Source organism: Oryctolagus cuniculus, chromosome 7 (assembly GCF_051225735.1).
Source record: "Oryctolagus cuniculus isolate XC-2025 breed Fujian yellow rabbit chromosome 7, ASM5122573v1, whole genome shotgun sequence".
Classification (NCBI taxonomy): Eukaryota; Metazoa; Chordata; class Mammalia; order Lagomorpha; family Leporidae; genus Oryctolagus; species Oryctolagus cuniculus.
The window spans coordinates 71,142,733-71,161,652 of record NC_142873.1 but is presented as its reverse complement, the minus strand read 5'-3'; the positions used below and the strand labels follow the sequence as shown (position 1 = coordinate 71,161,652).

General features: G+C 39.5%; 1 protein-coding gene across 4 annotated transcripts in view; it reads left to right on the top strand.

Moving 5' to 3' along the window:
• AGL (amylo-alpha-1,6-glucosidase and 4-alpha-glucanotransferase) overlaps positions 1–18,920 on the top strand; it is an 88,780-nt gene that overhangs the window by 883 nt on the left and 68,977 nt on the right. For 2 of the 4 annotated variants that reach the window (XM_008263966.5, XM_008263968.5), the window contains exons 2-5: positions 28–177; positions 12,827–13,037; positions 13,582–13,748; positions 15,318–15,521. In XM_008263966.5, the coding sequence (XP_008262188.1) occupies positions 96–177; positions 12,827–13,037; positions 13,582–13,748; positions 15,318–15,521 (664 nt within the window). In that variant the 5' untranslated portion in view covers positions 28–95. 4 annotated transcript variants of the gene reach the window in all.

Here is an 18,920-nt window from a genome sequence, read left to right as displayed (position 1 = left end):
TGATCTTAATTCCTTTTTGTTTCATAGGGGTAACTCATTCGACTTTGGAGTTCTTTTAATTCTTCTGAAATATTTCAAGTCTTCTAGAAGCCAAAATGGGACACAGTAAACAGATTCGAATTTTACTACTGAACGAAATGGAAAAGCTGGAAAAGACCCTCTTCAGACTTGAACAAGGTCAGTAGCAGGTTGTTTGATTATCTTGTGTGTATCTATGTTTTTAAATCACTGATGGTCATATAAAATTTTTTTAAAATTTTGTTAGATATAGTTCTCTAGGATCTTTCTGAAACTTGGTTTGTGCAAAGATGGTGCTACAGTTCATTCCTGCTGAAAGTTGATTTTAGTTAAAAATGTTTTATATCCATCATTTTAGGACAAGGATAAAATAGTTTGCTTTTCTTTGCATACTAACTCCTACTTAAAACAGAAGTTACATATCTGATCAGAACATTGACCTTATTATTTCTAATGGCATTCATTGTCAAAACTTGGTAAATTACTTTATGTGTAATTTTGCTTTGCGTATATCTGTAGTCTTCCTTTTTTATACCTTTCACTGTTTTCCATTACTGAGGCTTTAAATTAGTAAAACTGCTTACAACAAAAAACAAACTATATGCTTATCAGATTTTCTCAAATATAAAGATAAAAAGCCTGAAAATATTTTCTTTCCAAATAAAGTGAAATGATGGATCAGGTTATGCTGACATATATTTGAACTATGATTTAAAAGATCAAATTACAATTCCACAAGACTAATAGAGGCTTTTTTATTGTACCAAATGGACATTGTCTGTCAAAAACATTTTTGAAGGAATGTTTTTACTTCCCTAGTATTTTAAGAGTTAGATTCTTGAAACACTTTCAGCCATTAGGTGTGTAACCTCCATACCAAATCCTGCATGCTGATTCTTCCAACTTTGTTTGGCATTTAAGATCACTGAGCACTTATTCCATTTTTGGCTAACCTGACTTTGCACTTCTGGTTTTGATTTTGTTTTTGCCCCTGCCCTCTTGATGAGTGCTTGTGTCCCAGTGGCTCTGTTCCTTCTACATTTTAATTAATTGCTAGTATCCGCCAAGAATCTTTTCTCCCTTTTGTTCTCCTGCCCTCAAATAATTATTCATTCTAACGGCCTCAGCTGTTGCCTCTATGTTGATGACGCCTTTAGAAAGAGGAGCCTTGAGCTTTGCTTTCTTCTTGGAAGCACTTGGTTACAGTATAAGGACTAGAGTCGTGAACCAGAATTTTCCTGGCTTTGCTGCTAATAAACTATTTGACTTTGGTAAAGTTACATTCATTCTGAACATTAGTTCTTTTGAGTGAAATGAAGGTAGCAACACTACTCTTCTACCTTTCTGGGTTTTGAACTTCAAGGAGTAGATACAAGACCTTGATAGATTACCTGTCTATTTCTATCCTGTATCTTGGTTTCATCCTGATATTGTGCTGTAAAATAGCCTCGGGAGAGCTATACTTGGATGTGCTGGAATCTAACATGTCTAAAACCATCCCCCATCCATTCTCAAACCTTGTTTTTGTTAGTGGTATCTCCATTTTCATAGTTTCTAGGCTAGAATCATTATACTTTTCTTTAATTACTTCTTCTCTTCAATGGCTGTCTCTCTCTCAGTCCCATAATTTCTTTACAAATAGACCTGCTTGCCTACCTCTCTGTCTCTTCCAGATGCTCAAATATAGATACCAGAACCTTATGCACTCTCTTCCCTTTTCATTTTTATTTTTTGAGGATTTATTAGTTATTTCATTGAAAAACAGAATTTAAGAGAGATTGGGAGAGATCTTTCATTCGCTATTCACTCTCCAAATGGATGCAGCAGCCAGGCGGGGTCAGGCAAATCCAGAAGCCTGTAACTTCATCCTGGTCTCCCACGTGGGTGTCAGGGGACCAGGTATTTGGGTCATCTTCTGCTACATTCCCAAGCTCATTAGCAGGGAGCTGGATGGGAAGTGGAGCAGGCGGAACTGGAGCTGGCACGCATGTGAGGTGCTGGCTTTACAAGCATTGGCTTAATCTGCTGTGTCACAACCCCAGGCCTTCTTCCTTGTTTATTAATTGGCATCTGTAAAGTCAAATTTAAACATTCCCTGGCCTCTAAGACATTCTGTAATGGGAATTTATATACCATTGTTCCCTATCGTTAGTGTCTGACATCTTTATAGTTGCCTCATTTGTTCCTGTTCATTTTCTCCCCAGCGTATTTTCTCATGCCTGTCCTTATACTCCTATCCCTATCAATGTCTTCTGTATTAAAGCCCTTTAACTGTCATTCTGTCTGGTGGCTACGTTGCAACTTTTAGCTGAAATTTCATCCAGTCTCCAGTCTGTGCAGTCTTTCCTTAATTTTTCACTATCTCTGATTTCTTATTACACAATTAGCACTAACTAAGTGCTAAACAATAAAATAGTGTCTGAAGCCTTATTAGTTCTGCAGTGTCAAACTAGAATTTAAGTTGTTTGGAACAGCCATAGTATTATGCACCTAGTGTGAATGATTGCTGAAACTCCAGTTAAAACTAAAAAAAGACTAAATTTAGCTATGCTATCTAAAGAAGGAGCTATGAAGGCTTTTCTGAAGAAAGGTAGTAATTGACTGCAACTAATTAAAACCAGTAAATTCATCTAATGCTGTAAATGGGAATGTATCACACATCTTTTTACAGTAATGATATGATCATAGTATTTTAGAAGATAATTTGTAATATGAAAGAGAAGGGACATTGAAGACAGGGTTCTTGTCCCTATCTAGGTTTAAAACAAAAAAAAAAAAAAAAAAAAAAGAGGAAGGAAGGGAGAAAATCATTGAGATGAGACTGCTTAAAAACACATCTGGGGCCGGTGCCGAGGCTCAATGGGCTAATCCTCCGCCTGCGGCGCCGGCACCCCAGGTTCTAGTCCCGGTCAGGGTGCCGAATTCTGTCCCGGTCGCTCCTCTTCCAGGCCAGCTCTCTGCTGTGGCCCGGGAGTGCAGTGAAGGATGGCCCAGGTCCTTGGGCCCTGTACCCCATGGGAGACCAGGAGAAGCACCTGGCTCCTGGCTTTGGAACAGCGTGCCGGCCACAGCGGCCATTGGGGTGTACCAGCGGCAAAAGGAAGACTTTTCTCTCTGTCTCTCTCTCTCTCACTGTCCACTCTGCCTCTAAAAACAAACAAAAACACACACACACACACACACGCACATCTGGTTTCTTATAAGGCTTTAACAACATCAGAGTTGAAAACGAAGGGACAGATAAAAGGCATTCTAAAATTCATAGGGCTTGGTAACCAATTAAATGTGAAGAAAAACTGAAAAGTTTTTGGTTTTTTAATATTTAATTGATTACCAAACCCTTTTTCATTTTTCTATGCTTTTCTCTTTTCCCTAAAAAAGGATTCCCTTTCATTTTCAAGACAACTATCTCTGTAGATTCTTATAATTCAGCTAGAACAAGAATAAATAAATAAATATCTTCTCTAGCTCAATCTTTGCCTTTTCCTGTATTCTCTATGATTTAATGACAGAATAATGAAGAAAATAAATATTCTCCAAACCTGGAATTCTTGCTTCTTTAATTTAGGTTGGTTGAGTTTACCATTTTAAATATTTTTAAAGAAAATGTTTCTATATAAATGTTCCTTGACTATGAACTTGAGTTTTTATAAATTGAGTGGAGGGAGAAGAAGGAAAATTTTAGTTCACAATAACAGTTTAATCACTTACCTTGTTAGTTGCCTACAAGAGGGATATGGTTGATCCAAATAAAGTCTTTCTAGTGTTAGTCTGAGGAATAAGATAGTCATACCATGTACTGCTATGACCTAAGCTAATTTTAGCAAACTCAGTGATTAACTCTAGAACTGACATACTGTAGATATTCTGATATTTTATTTATTGTATATAAAAACTTTAGTTTTGATGATTTGGATTAGCATCCTACAAAATTTATGTGTACCCCCTTGGGAACTATGCACTGATCTGGCTGTTGAATACAGAATATTTTTTTAAGTAATTCCATGTTGCCAATAAATGAATTGACATTGTTACTCTCAGTTTGTATGTCAGATGAATTATAAACACAAAAATATACACTCTGAAGAATAGTGGAGGTTTTGTAGGTCTAGAAGGGGTTTGCAATCACATCCTTATTTGTTTCTTGACAGTAGCTTGTTGCCACGGGTGACACTTTTACCTAAGCCTGGTTAAGTAAATAAATAGATTACATTATCTTAAATAATAGAATCTTTACATATTTTGTTATGAGAGGTAGAATAACAACAACCATCTCCTTTGTCTTACGTTGAAGTTGTTAAAGATGAATTAGCAGTATTTCAGATTTGTTCTTTAAGATTTTTCCCTCTTCAGTAATGACAAATGGGCTTTTTTGTTTTTTTAAAGATTTATTTATTTACTTGCAAGTTAGAGTTAAACAGAGAGAGGAGAGGCAGAGAGAGAGAGAGAGAGAGAGAGAGAGAGAGAGAGAGGTCTTCCATGTGATGGTTCACTCCCCAATTGGCCGCAACAGCCGTAGCTGCCCTGATCCAAAGCCAGGAGCCAGGAGCTTCTTCCAGGTCTCCCACACGGGTGCAGGGGCCCAAGGACTTGGGCCATCTTCTACTGCTTTCCCAGGCCATAGCAGAGAGCTGGATCGGAAGAAGAACAGCCAAGACTCAAACCAGAGCCCATATGGGATGCTGGCGCTTCAGACCAGGGCATTAACTTGTTGCGCCACAGTGCCGGCCCCGACAAGTGGGTTTTAATAGTCTAATACTTAAAAAGTATTCAGAAAAATAAAAAAAACACTTAGTTGGACTCTTTGAGATAAACATGAGTGAGAAAGTTAACTGGTTTTTTTGGTGGAAATTGATAATGTGGAACAGAGTTTGGCATACTTCTCCTTGTAAGCATTCAATCAGCAAATCTTCGCAGCTTTGCAAACCATACACACTGCTACAGCTACCGAGCTGTGCACAAAAGCAACCACGTGCAACGCAAATGAATGGGTATTGCTTTGTCAGTATTATTTTATTTACAGGAATAGTTGTTGGGCTGGATATAGTTACCATCCCTTACTGTATAGCAAAAGCATTTTGAATATATATATTTTAGAAACACTCTCATCATTATATGATTTTACACATATGAATGAGTATCTGCTCACTATGAAAATTAGTAACAGAATTTTCTGATCTGTCTGGACTCTTCCAAATAAAGGGTTTCAGTTGTTTGTCATATCATCTGTTTAATATATGAAGTATCTTCTAATGAGCCTTTATGAAGCAGTTGCTGGATATCAATGAAAATATAAGTTTAAGTAAGTGCATTTCAACCAAAATCTTTACTTAATTGGTGAATGGGATTGAAAATTAATATCATGGTATAGTAAATATAGCCACAAATAATTTCTTTTACTTGGATTTGGGTATCTTTATGTAGAATTTTTAGAACTTTGAGACTGTTACAACCTAGTATAGGGGCCTGTGTTATATAGAAGGTCATTACTACCTGTGATGGCCAAGTGGGTGCTGATTAGGGTTCTGGCTGCTCTACTTCCAACGCTGCTAATAGCCTGGGAAAGGCAGTGGAAGATGGTCCAAGTGCTTGTCCCCTGCCATCCACCTGGAAGACTCGGAAGAAGCTCCTGGCTCCTGGCTTCTGCCAGGCCTAGAGCTGACTATTGCAGTTGTCTCAGGACAGAATCAACAAATGGAAGATCTCTCTCTTTCTCTCTGTCTTCTTCTCTCTCTCTGTAATTCCTTCAAAATAAAATAAAATCTTTTTTTAAAAAACACCAGTATAAAAATAAATAGAACTTATTTTTATTCACTTTATAAAAATATATTGGAATAAGTCTTTTACAAATACTATATTTCTGTCAATGACATAGACTAGCAATATTAATTTTTAGTGAGTGCAAAAGTATTTTTCCATCCATTAAATAAGTCAAATTCATTATTTAAAATAGTTTTATCTTCTTTATATTTTATCCCTTCAAGTTTATTTTCGTGTTTCATAATTTACATAATGTAGTAGAGCATCATACATGCATGTTGCATAAATAAACATTCATGTTTTGGGAATAATTGTCTTTTTTTTTTTCCGAAGGTATACCACTGATCCAAACACCCTGTCAGAGATTTTGAGTGAGTTTTAACCTTTGTACTACAAGTTCTTTGAGTCCTTGTGTAATTAGAAAAACAATATTTGTATAAACCTAACAGGAGAAAGGTTGTTTAAATATGCCTAGACAGCAGATCTCTGATTGTAGTACATGTTCAAAATGAGACCATTTCTCTCTCTCTTTTTTTTTTTTTTTTTTTTGACAGGCAGAGTGGATAGTGAGAGAGAGAGAGACAGAGAGAAAGGTCTTCCTTTTGCTCTTGGTTTACCCTCCAATGGCCGCTGCGGCCAGCGCGTTGCGGCTGGCGCACCGCGCTGATCCAAAGCCAGGAGCCAGGTGCTTCTCCTGGTCTCCTATGCAGGTGCAGGGCCCAAGGACTTGGGCCATCCTCCACTATACTCCTGGGCCATAGCAGAGAGCTGGCCTGGAAGAGGGGCAACCGGGACAGAATCCGGCGCCCTGACTGGGACTAGAACCCCGTGTGCTGGCGCCGCAAGGCGGAGGATTAGTCTATTGAGCTGCAGCGCCGGCCGAGACCATTTCTCTTAATGACTAATTTAATCATTCTTGATACAGATACAGATATTTATGATTCTCATAGTCTCTAAGTGTTTTATATTTTAACCATTTATACAATTATTTCTTGATCAGCCCTCTTATAATTGTAGCTCTAATTTTAAAATATTTCCCTAATTATAAAAATATATAGAAAACCCTTTTTTCCATGCTTTTTTTCCAAAAAAAAATGGGGTTATGCTATCTAAACAGTTTTGTGACTTGTTTTTCCCTTTACTTCCACTTTTTAAGAATATTTGTTTATTTATTTACTTGAAAGGCAGAGTCACAGAGAGGGAGAGAAGAAGGGAGAAAGAGAAATCTTCTATCTACTGGTTCACTCCCAAAACAGCTGCAGAAGCTAGCAGTCAGGTCTGCATTCAGGTCTCCCACATGGGTGGCAAGGGCCCAAGCACTTGAGCATCTTTGGCTACTTTTCCAGGCACATTAGTGGGGAGCTGGATTGGAAGCAGAGCAGCTGGGACTTGAACCCATGACTTGCTTATGAGTGATGGAATACCAGTGTTATAGGTGGAGGCTTAACCCATTGTGCCACAACACTGGCCTCTTTTTCCTCTATTTGTAGTAGTATTATGACATTTGTATTCTATTTCCCCACTTACTGCCATGTTTGAGCTGTATCTTCTTTTTAGAAAGGATGTCAAAGATATACATAGATGCATAAATGTAACATAATAGGATAAGTTAAAAATGCTTATTAAATGTTATAAAACACCCTGATAACATGATTTATAATGGCTTTATTATAATGCATTTAAAATTTTTTTTTTATTTGACAGATTGAGTTAGACAGTGAGAGAGAGAGACAGAGAGAAAGATCTTCCTTCCATTGGTTCACTCCCCAGATGGCTGCCATGGCCAGAACTACACCGATCCAAAGCCGGGAGCCAGGTGCTTCTCCTGGTCTCCCATGCGGATGCAGGGACCAAGCCCTTGGGCCATCCTCCCCTGCCCTCCTGGGCCACAGCAGAGAGCTGGGCTAGAAGAGGAGCAACCGGGACTAGAACCTGGTGCGCATATGGATGTTGGCACCGGAGGCGGAGGATTAACTAAGTGAGCCAGGCGCTGGCCCCCATAATGCATTTATTATGTGTTTAACAACTTATATTACTAGTCATTAGATATTTATGTAGATTATTGTTAGTCTATTTAATTTTAATAAAGAGGCTATGATGAACATCCTTATACATTATATTTATATCACTGAATTTTTAAATATACCTGTTTAAAATAATTAGTCAAGAAATATAAACTCTCAATATGTTAATACCAAGTTTTATAGAAAAATTGGTACAAGAAATAGAAAAGGAAATTATTCATTTTTGGCCAGCGCCACAGCTCACTAGCCAATCCTCCACCTGTGGCACAGGCACCCCGGGTTCTCGTCCCAGTTGGGGTGCTGGATTCTGTCCCGGTTGCTCCTCTTCCAGTCCAGCTCTCTGCTGTGGCCTGGGAAAGCAGTGGAGGATGGCCCAAGTGCTTGGGCCCTGCACCTGCATGGGAGACCAGGAGGAAGCACCTGCCTCCTGGCTTCGGATCGGTGCAGCGCTCTGGCCGCAGCGGGCCGGCCGTGGTGGCCATTTTGGGGGGGGTAAAGCAATGGAAGGAAGACCAAAAAAAGAAAAAAAATTATTCATTTCAATGAACAATGTAAGAAGTAAAAAGTGAATCTCTGGATTTTTGCATAGTAGCTCTACTTGGATGATATAGTTTTGTTTGCTAAGCCATTTATTGGGAATAAATTTCTATCCATATTCTAATCCAAAAATTTGGATTAATCCAAAAATACGGTTAACAGTACTTATCTCTAGGTAATAACTTTTTCCAAGAATGCTTAGAACTTCCATTCCCTCATATTTTCCATATTGCAGAATGCAATGCTGACTATATATTTCTTTTGGAATAATAGGAGTATTTAATTGGATTAGAGTAACTTGGAAGGGTTCAACATCCTCTCCATGTCTTTTACTGAAATCTTTTGTTTACAGAGAGTATCTTACTCAATACTTAATATTGTTGTGTGGAACCATTTATCACCTGTTAAACATTTCTTTTATTTTAAGATTTATTTTTTATTTATTTGAAAAGAAGTGTTACAGAGAGGCAGAGGCATAGAGAGAAGGAGAGGTCTTCCATCCACTGGTTCACTCCCCAAATAGCTGCAACGGCTGGAGCTGGGCTGATCTGAAGCCAGGAGCCAGGAGCTTCCTCCGAGTCTCCCATGTGGGTGCAGGGGCCCAAGGATCTGGGCCATCCTCCACTGCTTTCCCAGGCCATAGCAGAGAGCTGGATCAGAAGTGGAGCATCTGGGACCCGAACCAGCGCCCGATAGCCATGTATGGGATGCCAGCACTGCAGGTGGAGGCCACAGCGCCGACCCTATCAACATTTCTATCAGGGATTTACTTCTACCAAAAATCAGTTTCAGTATAATGGAACATAACTACATGTTCTCAGTTTCAGGATTTTCCCTGAGCCAAACTGATATATTTTATGTATCCATAAACAACAGTTCATACTGGTGTCTCTGATTCATATCCAGCAAAACAAGGGTCACTGTGTCTCCCTGCCCCCCTTGTTTATTTGTAACATTGTTCTCTGATAGTGAAAAAAAAAATCTTATAACCTTTGTTTTTGAAAAATACTTGCATCAGGCACGGAATTCTAGATAGACAGTTTTAATCTTCCACTACTTTTAAAGATGTTGCTCTATTGTTTTCTTACTTGCATTGTTCCTTATGAGAAATCTGATGTCAGATTTATCTTTTTTTTTTTTTTTTTTTTTTTTTGACAGGCAGAGTTAGTGGGAGAGAGAGAGAAAGGTCTTCCTTCCATTGGTTCACCCCCCAAAATGGCCCCTACGGTCAGCACGCAGCGCCGATCCGAAGCCAGGAGCCAGGTGCTTCCTCCTGGTCTCCCACACGGGTGCAGGGCCCAAGCACGAGGGCCATCCTCCACTGCCTTCCCAGGCCAAAGCAGAGAGCTGGCCTGGAAGAGGAGCAACTGGGACAGAATTCGGTGCCCTAACCGGGACTAGAACCCTGGGTACCGGCGCCGCAGGCAGAGGATTAGCCTAGTGAGCCGCAGCACCGGCCTGTCAGATTTATCTTTGTTTCTCTGTACTTACAGGAAAACTCTGGCTACCTGTAAGATACTCTTTGTAACTGGTTTTGAGCCATTTGGTTTTTATGGACCCTAATGTAATTTTATTCAATTTTCTTGTTTTGGGGATCCACTGAACTTCTTGACTTCTTGTTTTTTCCACCCAATTTTAATATTTTCACCTATTATTCATATAATTTTTATGTTCTCATTTCTCTCTTCTTGTTTAGCACTTTAATTAGCTATATTCATTTATTAAGCCTCTTGAATTAGAAGTTTGATTTGGATATTTATTGTTTATGTCTCTACTTTTTGTTTTGTATTTGTTTTTGAGATGTGGAAAGACAGAGTAAGTGAGAGAGACAAATAAAGAGAGGGCTCCCATTTGCTGATTCTCTCCCTTAATTCCCTCAACAGTAGAGCTGAGCCAGGCCGAAGTCCCTCAAGATAATAGACAGGGGCAACTGTAGGGACCACTGTCTTTTGTTGTCTGTTGTCCAGGGTATTGAAAACCATCATTTCATATATTTTGTCTGGTTTTGTTGTTTTCATTGTTTTAAGGAGGAGGGTAAATCCAATCCTTTTTATTCTGTCTTTGCCAGGAGCAAAAATCTCAGAACCTCTGTGTTTTCTGTTTATTCCATATGCAGTGCTCTTCCTCTTATATCTGTGTGATCAACTGCCTCACCTCTGTATGTTTAGTTTTTCTTGGATACTACACATTATGAATATTCTGTCATAGTATCTCTGGGTTGTGTGGTCTTGCTTCAATGGAGTGGTGGGTTTTAGCAGCCATTTATATTATGTGTGATCAGTTCATCCCTTTTGAGGCTGCTTCTAAGCCTTGAGAGGTTTGTACTATTTACTTATTGTAGGCCCTTCTAGGTTTCTCTACTGAATAATCCAGGGATTCACAAGGATTTTTCACCGTGGTCAAAAATCAAATGGTTCCCAAGCCTATGTGAGTTCTGGGAATTGTTCAGTTTATATTTCCCAGCCTCATGAAGTCAAGCCCTACTCATGTAAAGCTTAGTATTCAGGTGCCCTTCAGTAGAATTCTGGAGCTCGCTCTTTGCATTGCTCTCTTCTCTGCAATACTCTGCCTTGAAAACTGTGGTCTCTTGAACATCCCCAAACTCTAATCTGTCTCCTAGTGCACTGAGACCTCCATTCTTGCTCTGCCTGCCACAGTCCACGATGTTGCCTGACTCTGGAAGTTTGAGAATTTGTTTTTCTGCAAAGGGCAAATTTAGTACCTGTTATATATCTTGAATGATTTTTTTTTTCTTTTTCTTTCAGAGTGATATTTTTAATACATAAACCAGGTCGTGTTACTCTTCTACTTGGAACTGTTTACTGACTCCTCATTTCAGTCAGAGAAACCAACATACTTACAGTGGCCTGCAAGGCTGTACATGATCTGGTCCCTGTTACCTGTCTTTCCTCCTGGTCTCCCCTCAGCTTATTCCAACTGAGCTGTACTAAACTTCTTATTATATCTGGAACTTTGTCTTCTCCATTTCCTTTGCATAGTGGTGTTTTCCCTAGATGGCCACGATAGTCATGTAGCTAACTACCTCACTTCTGTTAAGCCCTCAGCTTCTCCATTACCATCCTATTTAAAATTTCCACCACCTCCTTGTCATCGTGCCCTCCCCTCTTGTTCCTTATGCTGTTGTGATTTTTCTTTTTCCCCTTAGCATTTGTCCCATTTGTTAGGTCTGTTGTTTAATGGCCACCTTCCCTCTTTAGAACCCAAAATCTGCAAGGGTAGGAAACATTGTCTGTTTTGTTACCAATTACGTGGTAGGCACCCAGTATGTAATTTTTTATTATTTTGTTGAATGTTTGATTGAGCATTATGGATATTAGTATATTTCTTTCTTCTCAGAAAAGTTCCTTAAACATTTAAGATTATACTCAGCAGAACCAAATTTTCATGCCTTCAGTTATTACTGTTCATTGAAAAGTTACATGTATGCTTAAAATATACATGCTCCGTATATCTAAGTAGACTTTACTATAGTCAGTTTTTACATCTTAATAATTATAAAGGTATAAATATTATAGTTTTTATATTATTATGGTAAAATACTTATAACAGTATATAAATCTCAGATATATTTTAATAGAAATAACCTAACTTAGGCAAAAATGGGAATGTATTAGCTTAAGGATTCTAATAAAGGCTTTGATAACTGCACTGTGAAGAGTAGGGATAGAGGGGCAGCAGTGTGTTGGAGGCACTGTGCTTGCTTACAAGAACTGATTGTGCACAACCCTTCCCAATTTCACATTCACTGGTAATCATGTTCATAGACTAAGGTTGTCCATTGTGGGATTGTTTCCATCAAGAAGTCAGCAGACAACTACCAATCAGGACTTCCCATCACCCCAGTCATTTGTTAAAACTTGTATAAGCAAACTCTTGGATTTCAGCTACATCAGTCAGAGGCTCAGATGCCTCCAGAACCCCTGTGAGAAGTCAGTTCTCCCTCTCTAGAAGTTAACTTCCTCACCCAAGACTGGCTTTCTCTGTGTGGTGAGATAGTTATCCCATGGTACCCATCAAGTCTTATGTACTATCACACACTCTTAACACTGCAGAGAAATTCCCTTTCTCTGTTGCAGTTTGGAAAGTACTAGAAAAGGTCTCTGCTCAGATGCCTACCTCTGAGCATTTAAATCTGGGGTGAAATAAGGGGCAAGGGAGAGTTGAGGGGGCTGTGGTAAATGGGCTCGTGTAAGAATTTGTACATCCCAACCTAGCCGTGTGAATAGCAATCAGTTTCCAAGGGAAGAAGGAATTACAAAGAAGACAATTCTACAATGTTTAGTAATTAAAATTTTAAATGTGGCTAAATTGGAATACAAAGCACTTCCAAAACAGCATTAGGTATTACAGTTGTTTTAAATATAATTGAGAAGTAATAGTTTTTGTAATACCTTAAATAATATGCCTTTTTTAATGTGGCAATTTAAGTTCTACAGTGAGTTTATTAAAATGTGCTATTTGTTTAGGATTTGAGCTACAATTTCGATTAGGCCCAACTTTACAGGGAAAACCAGTTACTGTATTTACAAATTATCCATTTCCTGGAGAAACATTTAATCGAGAAAAATTCCGGTCCCTGGAGTGGGAAAATCCAACAGAAAGAGAAGATGATTCTGATAAATACTGCAAACTCAATCTGCAACAGTCTGGTTCATTTCAGTATTACTTCCTTCAAGGGTAAGTCACGTGTTCTCTATGTGGAAAAAGTTACTTTATTGTACAATCTGGAGTTACCAGATTTCTAAAAAGTTACTGTATAAACCATGATAGTGAAATTTTTACAGTGCTACAGTGCTTTCTTGAAATGAAAACAGAATATGGTTCTTCAGTTACTAGGAGGTAATGTGTGACCCATTGCAGATTCAAGGAATTAAGAATATGTCTTTTCAAAAATTCTAGTCTTTTTATGCAACTTGATTATAGTATGCTATTTATCTGGGTGCCATTGTGGTTATAACAGACTTTAATATACTTACCTTTCATTAAACCAATATTATTAGATATTATGAACATTGTATTATGTAATTTTGTAGAGACAAGGAAAGGGTATCCAGTGACTTTTCCATTAATTTTTGGTACAACTTTGTAAATAATTTTATGTGCTTGGAAATCAGTCTATTTTTAAAGAGGCAATTAACCTTTCAGTTAGAATCAGACTATTAGAAGAGAATTTTTCTTCCTGCCATTAATAGAAAAGTTTTTGTCTTGTTTTTCCCCCTAGAAATGAGAAAAGTGGTGGAGGTTACATAGTTGTGGATCCTATTTTACGTGTTGGTGCTGATAATCACATGTTACACTTGGACTGTGTCACTCTCCAGACATTTTTAGCCAAGTGTTTGGGACCCTTTGATGAATGGGAAAGCAGACTTAGGGTTGCAAAAGAATCAGGTAATGTAAGCTTTTTTTCTTTTCCTTGCCTTAAAAAGATATAATTTTGTGATACAGGTGTTAAAGGCTTCACTTCTACTCTTAATTTGTCCTTAACATATTTAATAATATAATTACAACTATACAAAATTTTTTATATTTGACCATTCACCAAATTACATGGTTCAACTCAATAAGGAAGGAACTCGACAATAAAATGAGGTCATTTCAGTCTTGACTCTTATAAAACTAGTAGTAAGCTATTAAATGTTTAGAAAAGTTGTGTTGTTATATATAATTTAAAAAACCTTAATTAACCCATCCATATGAAAAGCATGTCCTGCCAGACATACCAACAATAACATAAACTTAAATTGTCTTTCAATTAAAGAGTAATATTAACTTTTCCTTTTTCATACTTTCCTCCCTCTATCCCTTTCTGTCTCCTTTTCTTCTTTCCTTTCTACCTCTCTTATTTCTCCCTTTGCAAGGCAGGGCAACAGAGAGAGAGGAAGAGACAGAGAGAGAGATCTTCCACCCACTGATTCACTCTCCAAATGGCTGCAATTGCCAGGTCTGGGCCAGGATGAAGCCAGGAGCCAGGAATTTCATCTGCGTCTTCCATATGGGTGGCAGAAGCCTAAGCACTTGGGCTCTCTCCCACTGCCTTTCCAGGCACCACAGTAGCAGGAAGCTAGATGGGAAGCAGAGCAGCTGGTGTTCCAATATGGGATGCCAGCATTGCAAGCAATGGCTTAATCTGCTGTGCCCCAACACTAGCCTCTAATTTCCTACTTTCAAGTTGAATATAGTATGAAACAAGGAATAAGAAGCTCATTGATATAACTAAGGCAGAATAGAAGTACTTTGGAACATTAAAAGTAAGAGAAAGAGTGGCAGGCAAATAACCTAGCAGTTAAGATGCCAGTTGGGATGCCCATATCTCATATCAGAGTACTCTGGTTCAACACCTGGCTCTGGCTCTTGATTCCTGTTTCCTCCTTGTGCAGACCCTGCAAGGTAGCTGTAATAGCTTACATGATTGGGTTCCTGCCATACATGTGAGAGACCTGAGATGAGTTGCCTGCCCCCAACTTTGGCTCTGCTGCTCTGGCTATTGCAGGCATTTGTGCAGTGAACCAGCAGGTGGGAGCACTTACTCACTGTCCTTCACTCCTCCCCTTTTCCACTCTCCCCACCCCGCCATGGGTGTGTGTGTGTCTGCCTCTCAAATAAATTAATTTTTAATATAGAATGAAGATATTTTGATATACTTGTGAAGAATATATTTTTGTATATATTAATATATCCATTCAACTCCTAATAATAACTAGGCACCATGTATGGTTTTTTTTCTGAATACGTTCTCTCATCCCCATCTTGTATCTGAGGACACTGGTATCCTGGAAGACTTAAGTGGATTTTCTTAATGCCTTTTATGCTATAGCCAAGGTTTGACTCTGAGTCTTTTCCAGAAGTATGATTGCCTTACTATTTATGATTAAGAAAGTTTAAATTTATATTTTGCTTAGTTCTAGATTGATGATATCTGTTCTTTCTTATAATAGTCTTTGTTTTCTCATGTTGCAGGTTACAACATGATCCATTTTACCCCACTGCAGACTCTTGGACTGTCTAGGTCGTGCTACTCCCTTGCTGACCAATTAGAATTAAATCCCGACTTCTCAAGGCCTCATAAAAAATACACGTGGAGTGATGTGGGACAGTTAGTGGAAAAACTGAAAAGGGAATGGAATGTTCTTTGCATTACAGATGTTGTCTACAATCATACCGGTATGAGCTTCATTAGTTATGATGAGAATATTATATTCTGGTTATATTATTCCTTGATATTCCTTGAAATTTTATATGACATATATTTTTAAAACACAAATGAGGTGTCCTTCAATATAAAAAATGATTTTATATGAAATAATTTTTCTTGCAAAGAAAACAGTGTTAGTTGAAGATATGGGCAGTATGTAAGTACTTTGCATGTGGGGCTTTCAAAAACAGGAGTTCAGTGATCATAGAATGGGCATAATTGATCACATATTTCAACTTAGAGTATTACTACTTCCCAGACTAACAAAAGAACCCTCTAAAGCAGGAGCTGTGGTACTGTAGCCTCTATGAAAAAAAGTAAGCATTTCTAGTATTCAGAGAGAAAATTATTGGTAAACTCTCAGAAATTACTCTGAAAATTATATTGTGTTAAAAAGGATTATTAGAGTAAAGTTGGCCTGTTTTGGTTCTGAAATTTCCTTTGCAATACAAAGTTCTATAAAATATATCCAATTTCCCAACTGGTGACCTGTTAGGAGATGATCCCTCCTCACCTGTTAGAGCAGCTGGCCTGGCCTGATGAAGCTACAGCTTCTGACAGAGAGCTACAGGCCTGAGAAAGCAGCTGGCAGTTTAAGCCTATGTTCTTTAAAAATAACTATTATGTGTTCCATGATATAGAAAATTCTTGATACCATTGATGTGCCTATATAAAGAGGAGGAATTCTGGATGGTGCAGAGATTTTTAGAAGAAATCTATGCTGTTTAATAAAGCAGTTTTTCAGTTTACTCTGGGAATTATGGAGATATTTCAAAACTTATAGATCTGGTCCATCAATACAGATAATATTCTCCAGTAATAATGGCAATAATAAGATTGATTAGATGAGTTCAATGTTGAGAAAAATTATGAGAGACAGCTTCATGGAGGCATTCACTTGAGTTGGCATTAGATTTTGTAAGACTTGATTAGTTAGAGTAGATGACACGCTTGAAGATGGCAAGGAAGGAAGAGATCACAAAAAAATTGAAAAATATTTTAAAATGTTCAGAGTTCCGTGGCCGGCGCTGCGGCTCACTAGGCTAATCCTCCACCTTGCGGCGCCGGCACACCAGGTTCTAGTCCCGATCGGGGCACCGGATTCTGTCCCGGTTGCCCCTCTTCCAGGCCAGCTCTCTGCTGTGGTCAAGGAGTGCAGTGGAGGATGGCCCAAGTGCTTGGGCCCTGCACCCCATGGGAGACCAGGATAAGTACCTGGCTTCTGCCTTCGGATCAGCGCGGTGCGCTGGCCGCAGCGCGCCAGCCGCGGCGGCCATTGGAGTGTGAACCAACGGCAAAGGAAGACCTTTCTCTCTGTCTCTCTCTCTCTCACTGTCCACTCTGCCTGTCAAAAAAAAAAAAAAATTGATTAGAAAGAAAGTGAAAGAAATCTGGTGTATGTGCATGCACCTAGAAACCAGGCTGAAGTCCTTGGGTCCCTAACACCCACTTGGGAGACCTGGCTTTGGGATGCAGGCAAGAGTCTGTGGCATCTGAACCAAGACCTGCTCCATTGCCCACATACCCAAGCACTCTACTCCTGGCAAGTGTGGCCAAGATGGAGACTCCCTCTGCCCGCCTCTCCCAGGCCAGGATTATAGTTTCCCTCTGGGAGAGGCAACCAGCATATAAGTTTTTCATTCCCTGCAGCGCCATGGCACAGAAGCTTTGCTCCAGGTAAGCAGGCAGAGAAGTATCACAGCTTCTTTCTTTCACCAACTCACAGCCGTAGTGGACATCCTGCCCTACGTTGGCAGGCCCAATCAAATTCAAACAAGTCTTTGTTCAAATGCCATTGACTCTTGCTATTCTTATCTTGAATAAATGTTTCTCTGTATATTCCAGGCAATTTCCAGAGATATTAAACTATTGCTCTTTATAATTATCACAAGTTAAATTGTTTTGTTGTGAAAAGTGAGTACTGTGCCACTCTAGTCCATGTTTACTTTTTAATTTTGTGCGTTGAAACATAGTTTGGAGTTTAACTCCTCTTTCATATAGAATTAGAAAAAACACTTTTACTGCATAATGTTTAGATTTTTTTTTAAAGATTTTCTTTATTTGAGAGCTAGAGTTATAGACAGAGAGGGAGAGACAGACAAAAAAGCGTTCCATCTGCAGGTTTTACTCCCCAGAAGGTCACAATGGCTGGAGCTGGGCCGATCTGAAGCCTGGAGTCAGGCGCTTCTCCTAGGTCTCCCATGCAGGTGCAGGAACCCAAGTGCTTGGGCCAACCTCTACTGCTTTGCCAGGCCATAGCAGAAACGTAGATTGAAGAGGAGCAGCCAGGGCACAAACCGGCATCCAAATGGGATGCCAGTGCCACAGGTGGAAGCTTAGCCTACTGTGCCACAGCACCAGCACCTGTTTAGAATTCTTTAATTTTACACTTGATTTTCTTTCAAAATATTAAGAAAAGGAAGAATTTAAGGATTTTATCTTTAAAAATTTAAGATAACCTTAGTATTATTCTGTTTTTTTTTTTTTTAAATAAACTAATTTTATTGGAAAGGCAAAGAAACAAAGAGACACAGAGAGTTCTTCCATCAGGTGGTTCATTCCCCAAATGCCTGCAACAGCCAGAGCTGGACCAGGCTGAAAACCAGGAGCCTGGACCTCAATTTGGATCTCCGATAAGGATGGCAAAGACTCAAGTTCTTGAATCATCATTTATTCCTTCCCACGATGGGCATCACCAGGAAGTTAGATCAGAAACAGAGTAGCCAGAACTCAAACAGGCACTCCAGTACAGAATGAAAGCATCCCAAATATTAACTTAAGCCTTAGCACCAAACACCCAGTATTTATTCTTAGTACGTTGTCGCTCCCCCTCTTCATGGAGGAACGACACCAAACCCTGCCTAGGCTTCACATCCGAGTCACGGCACCATTATGTCGCTCCCCGTCTTCGTGGAGGACCGACACAGGACCCTGCGCTGTTCTTTCGTCTGCTCGGCCCTCCCCGGGTTTGCTGCTGGTTCTTCCCGGGTTGGCTACCGGCCCTTCCACCTCCGTGGAAGGGCGGTTCCCCCTGCCACATTCCCCACTTCCGCGGGGGAGCGGCACACCGCCGGCCGGCTCTCTCGGGGGCTGCACAGGTGTTCCCCTTAGATGTTCCTGGTGCATGCCGTCTCTCTCCTCCTTTATAGTCCTCTTCCACCAATCCCAACTCTGCTACCCACACGCCGAGTACGCTGCTCTCCTCCAATCAGGAGCAGGTCCCACAGTTTATTGGTTGAACTGGAGGCAGCTGTGTAGAAGCTGTTTCCCTTCTCAGCGCCATATTGTGGGAAAGCAGATGCATAGAATAAGTCTTAATTCCAGTAACTTAGTCTAGTCCGAGTTGCTCCCAGTTGCTCCCCACAGTA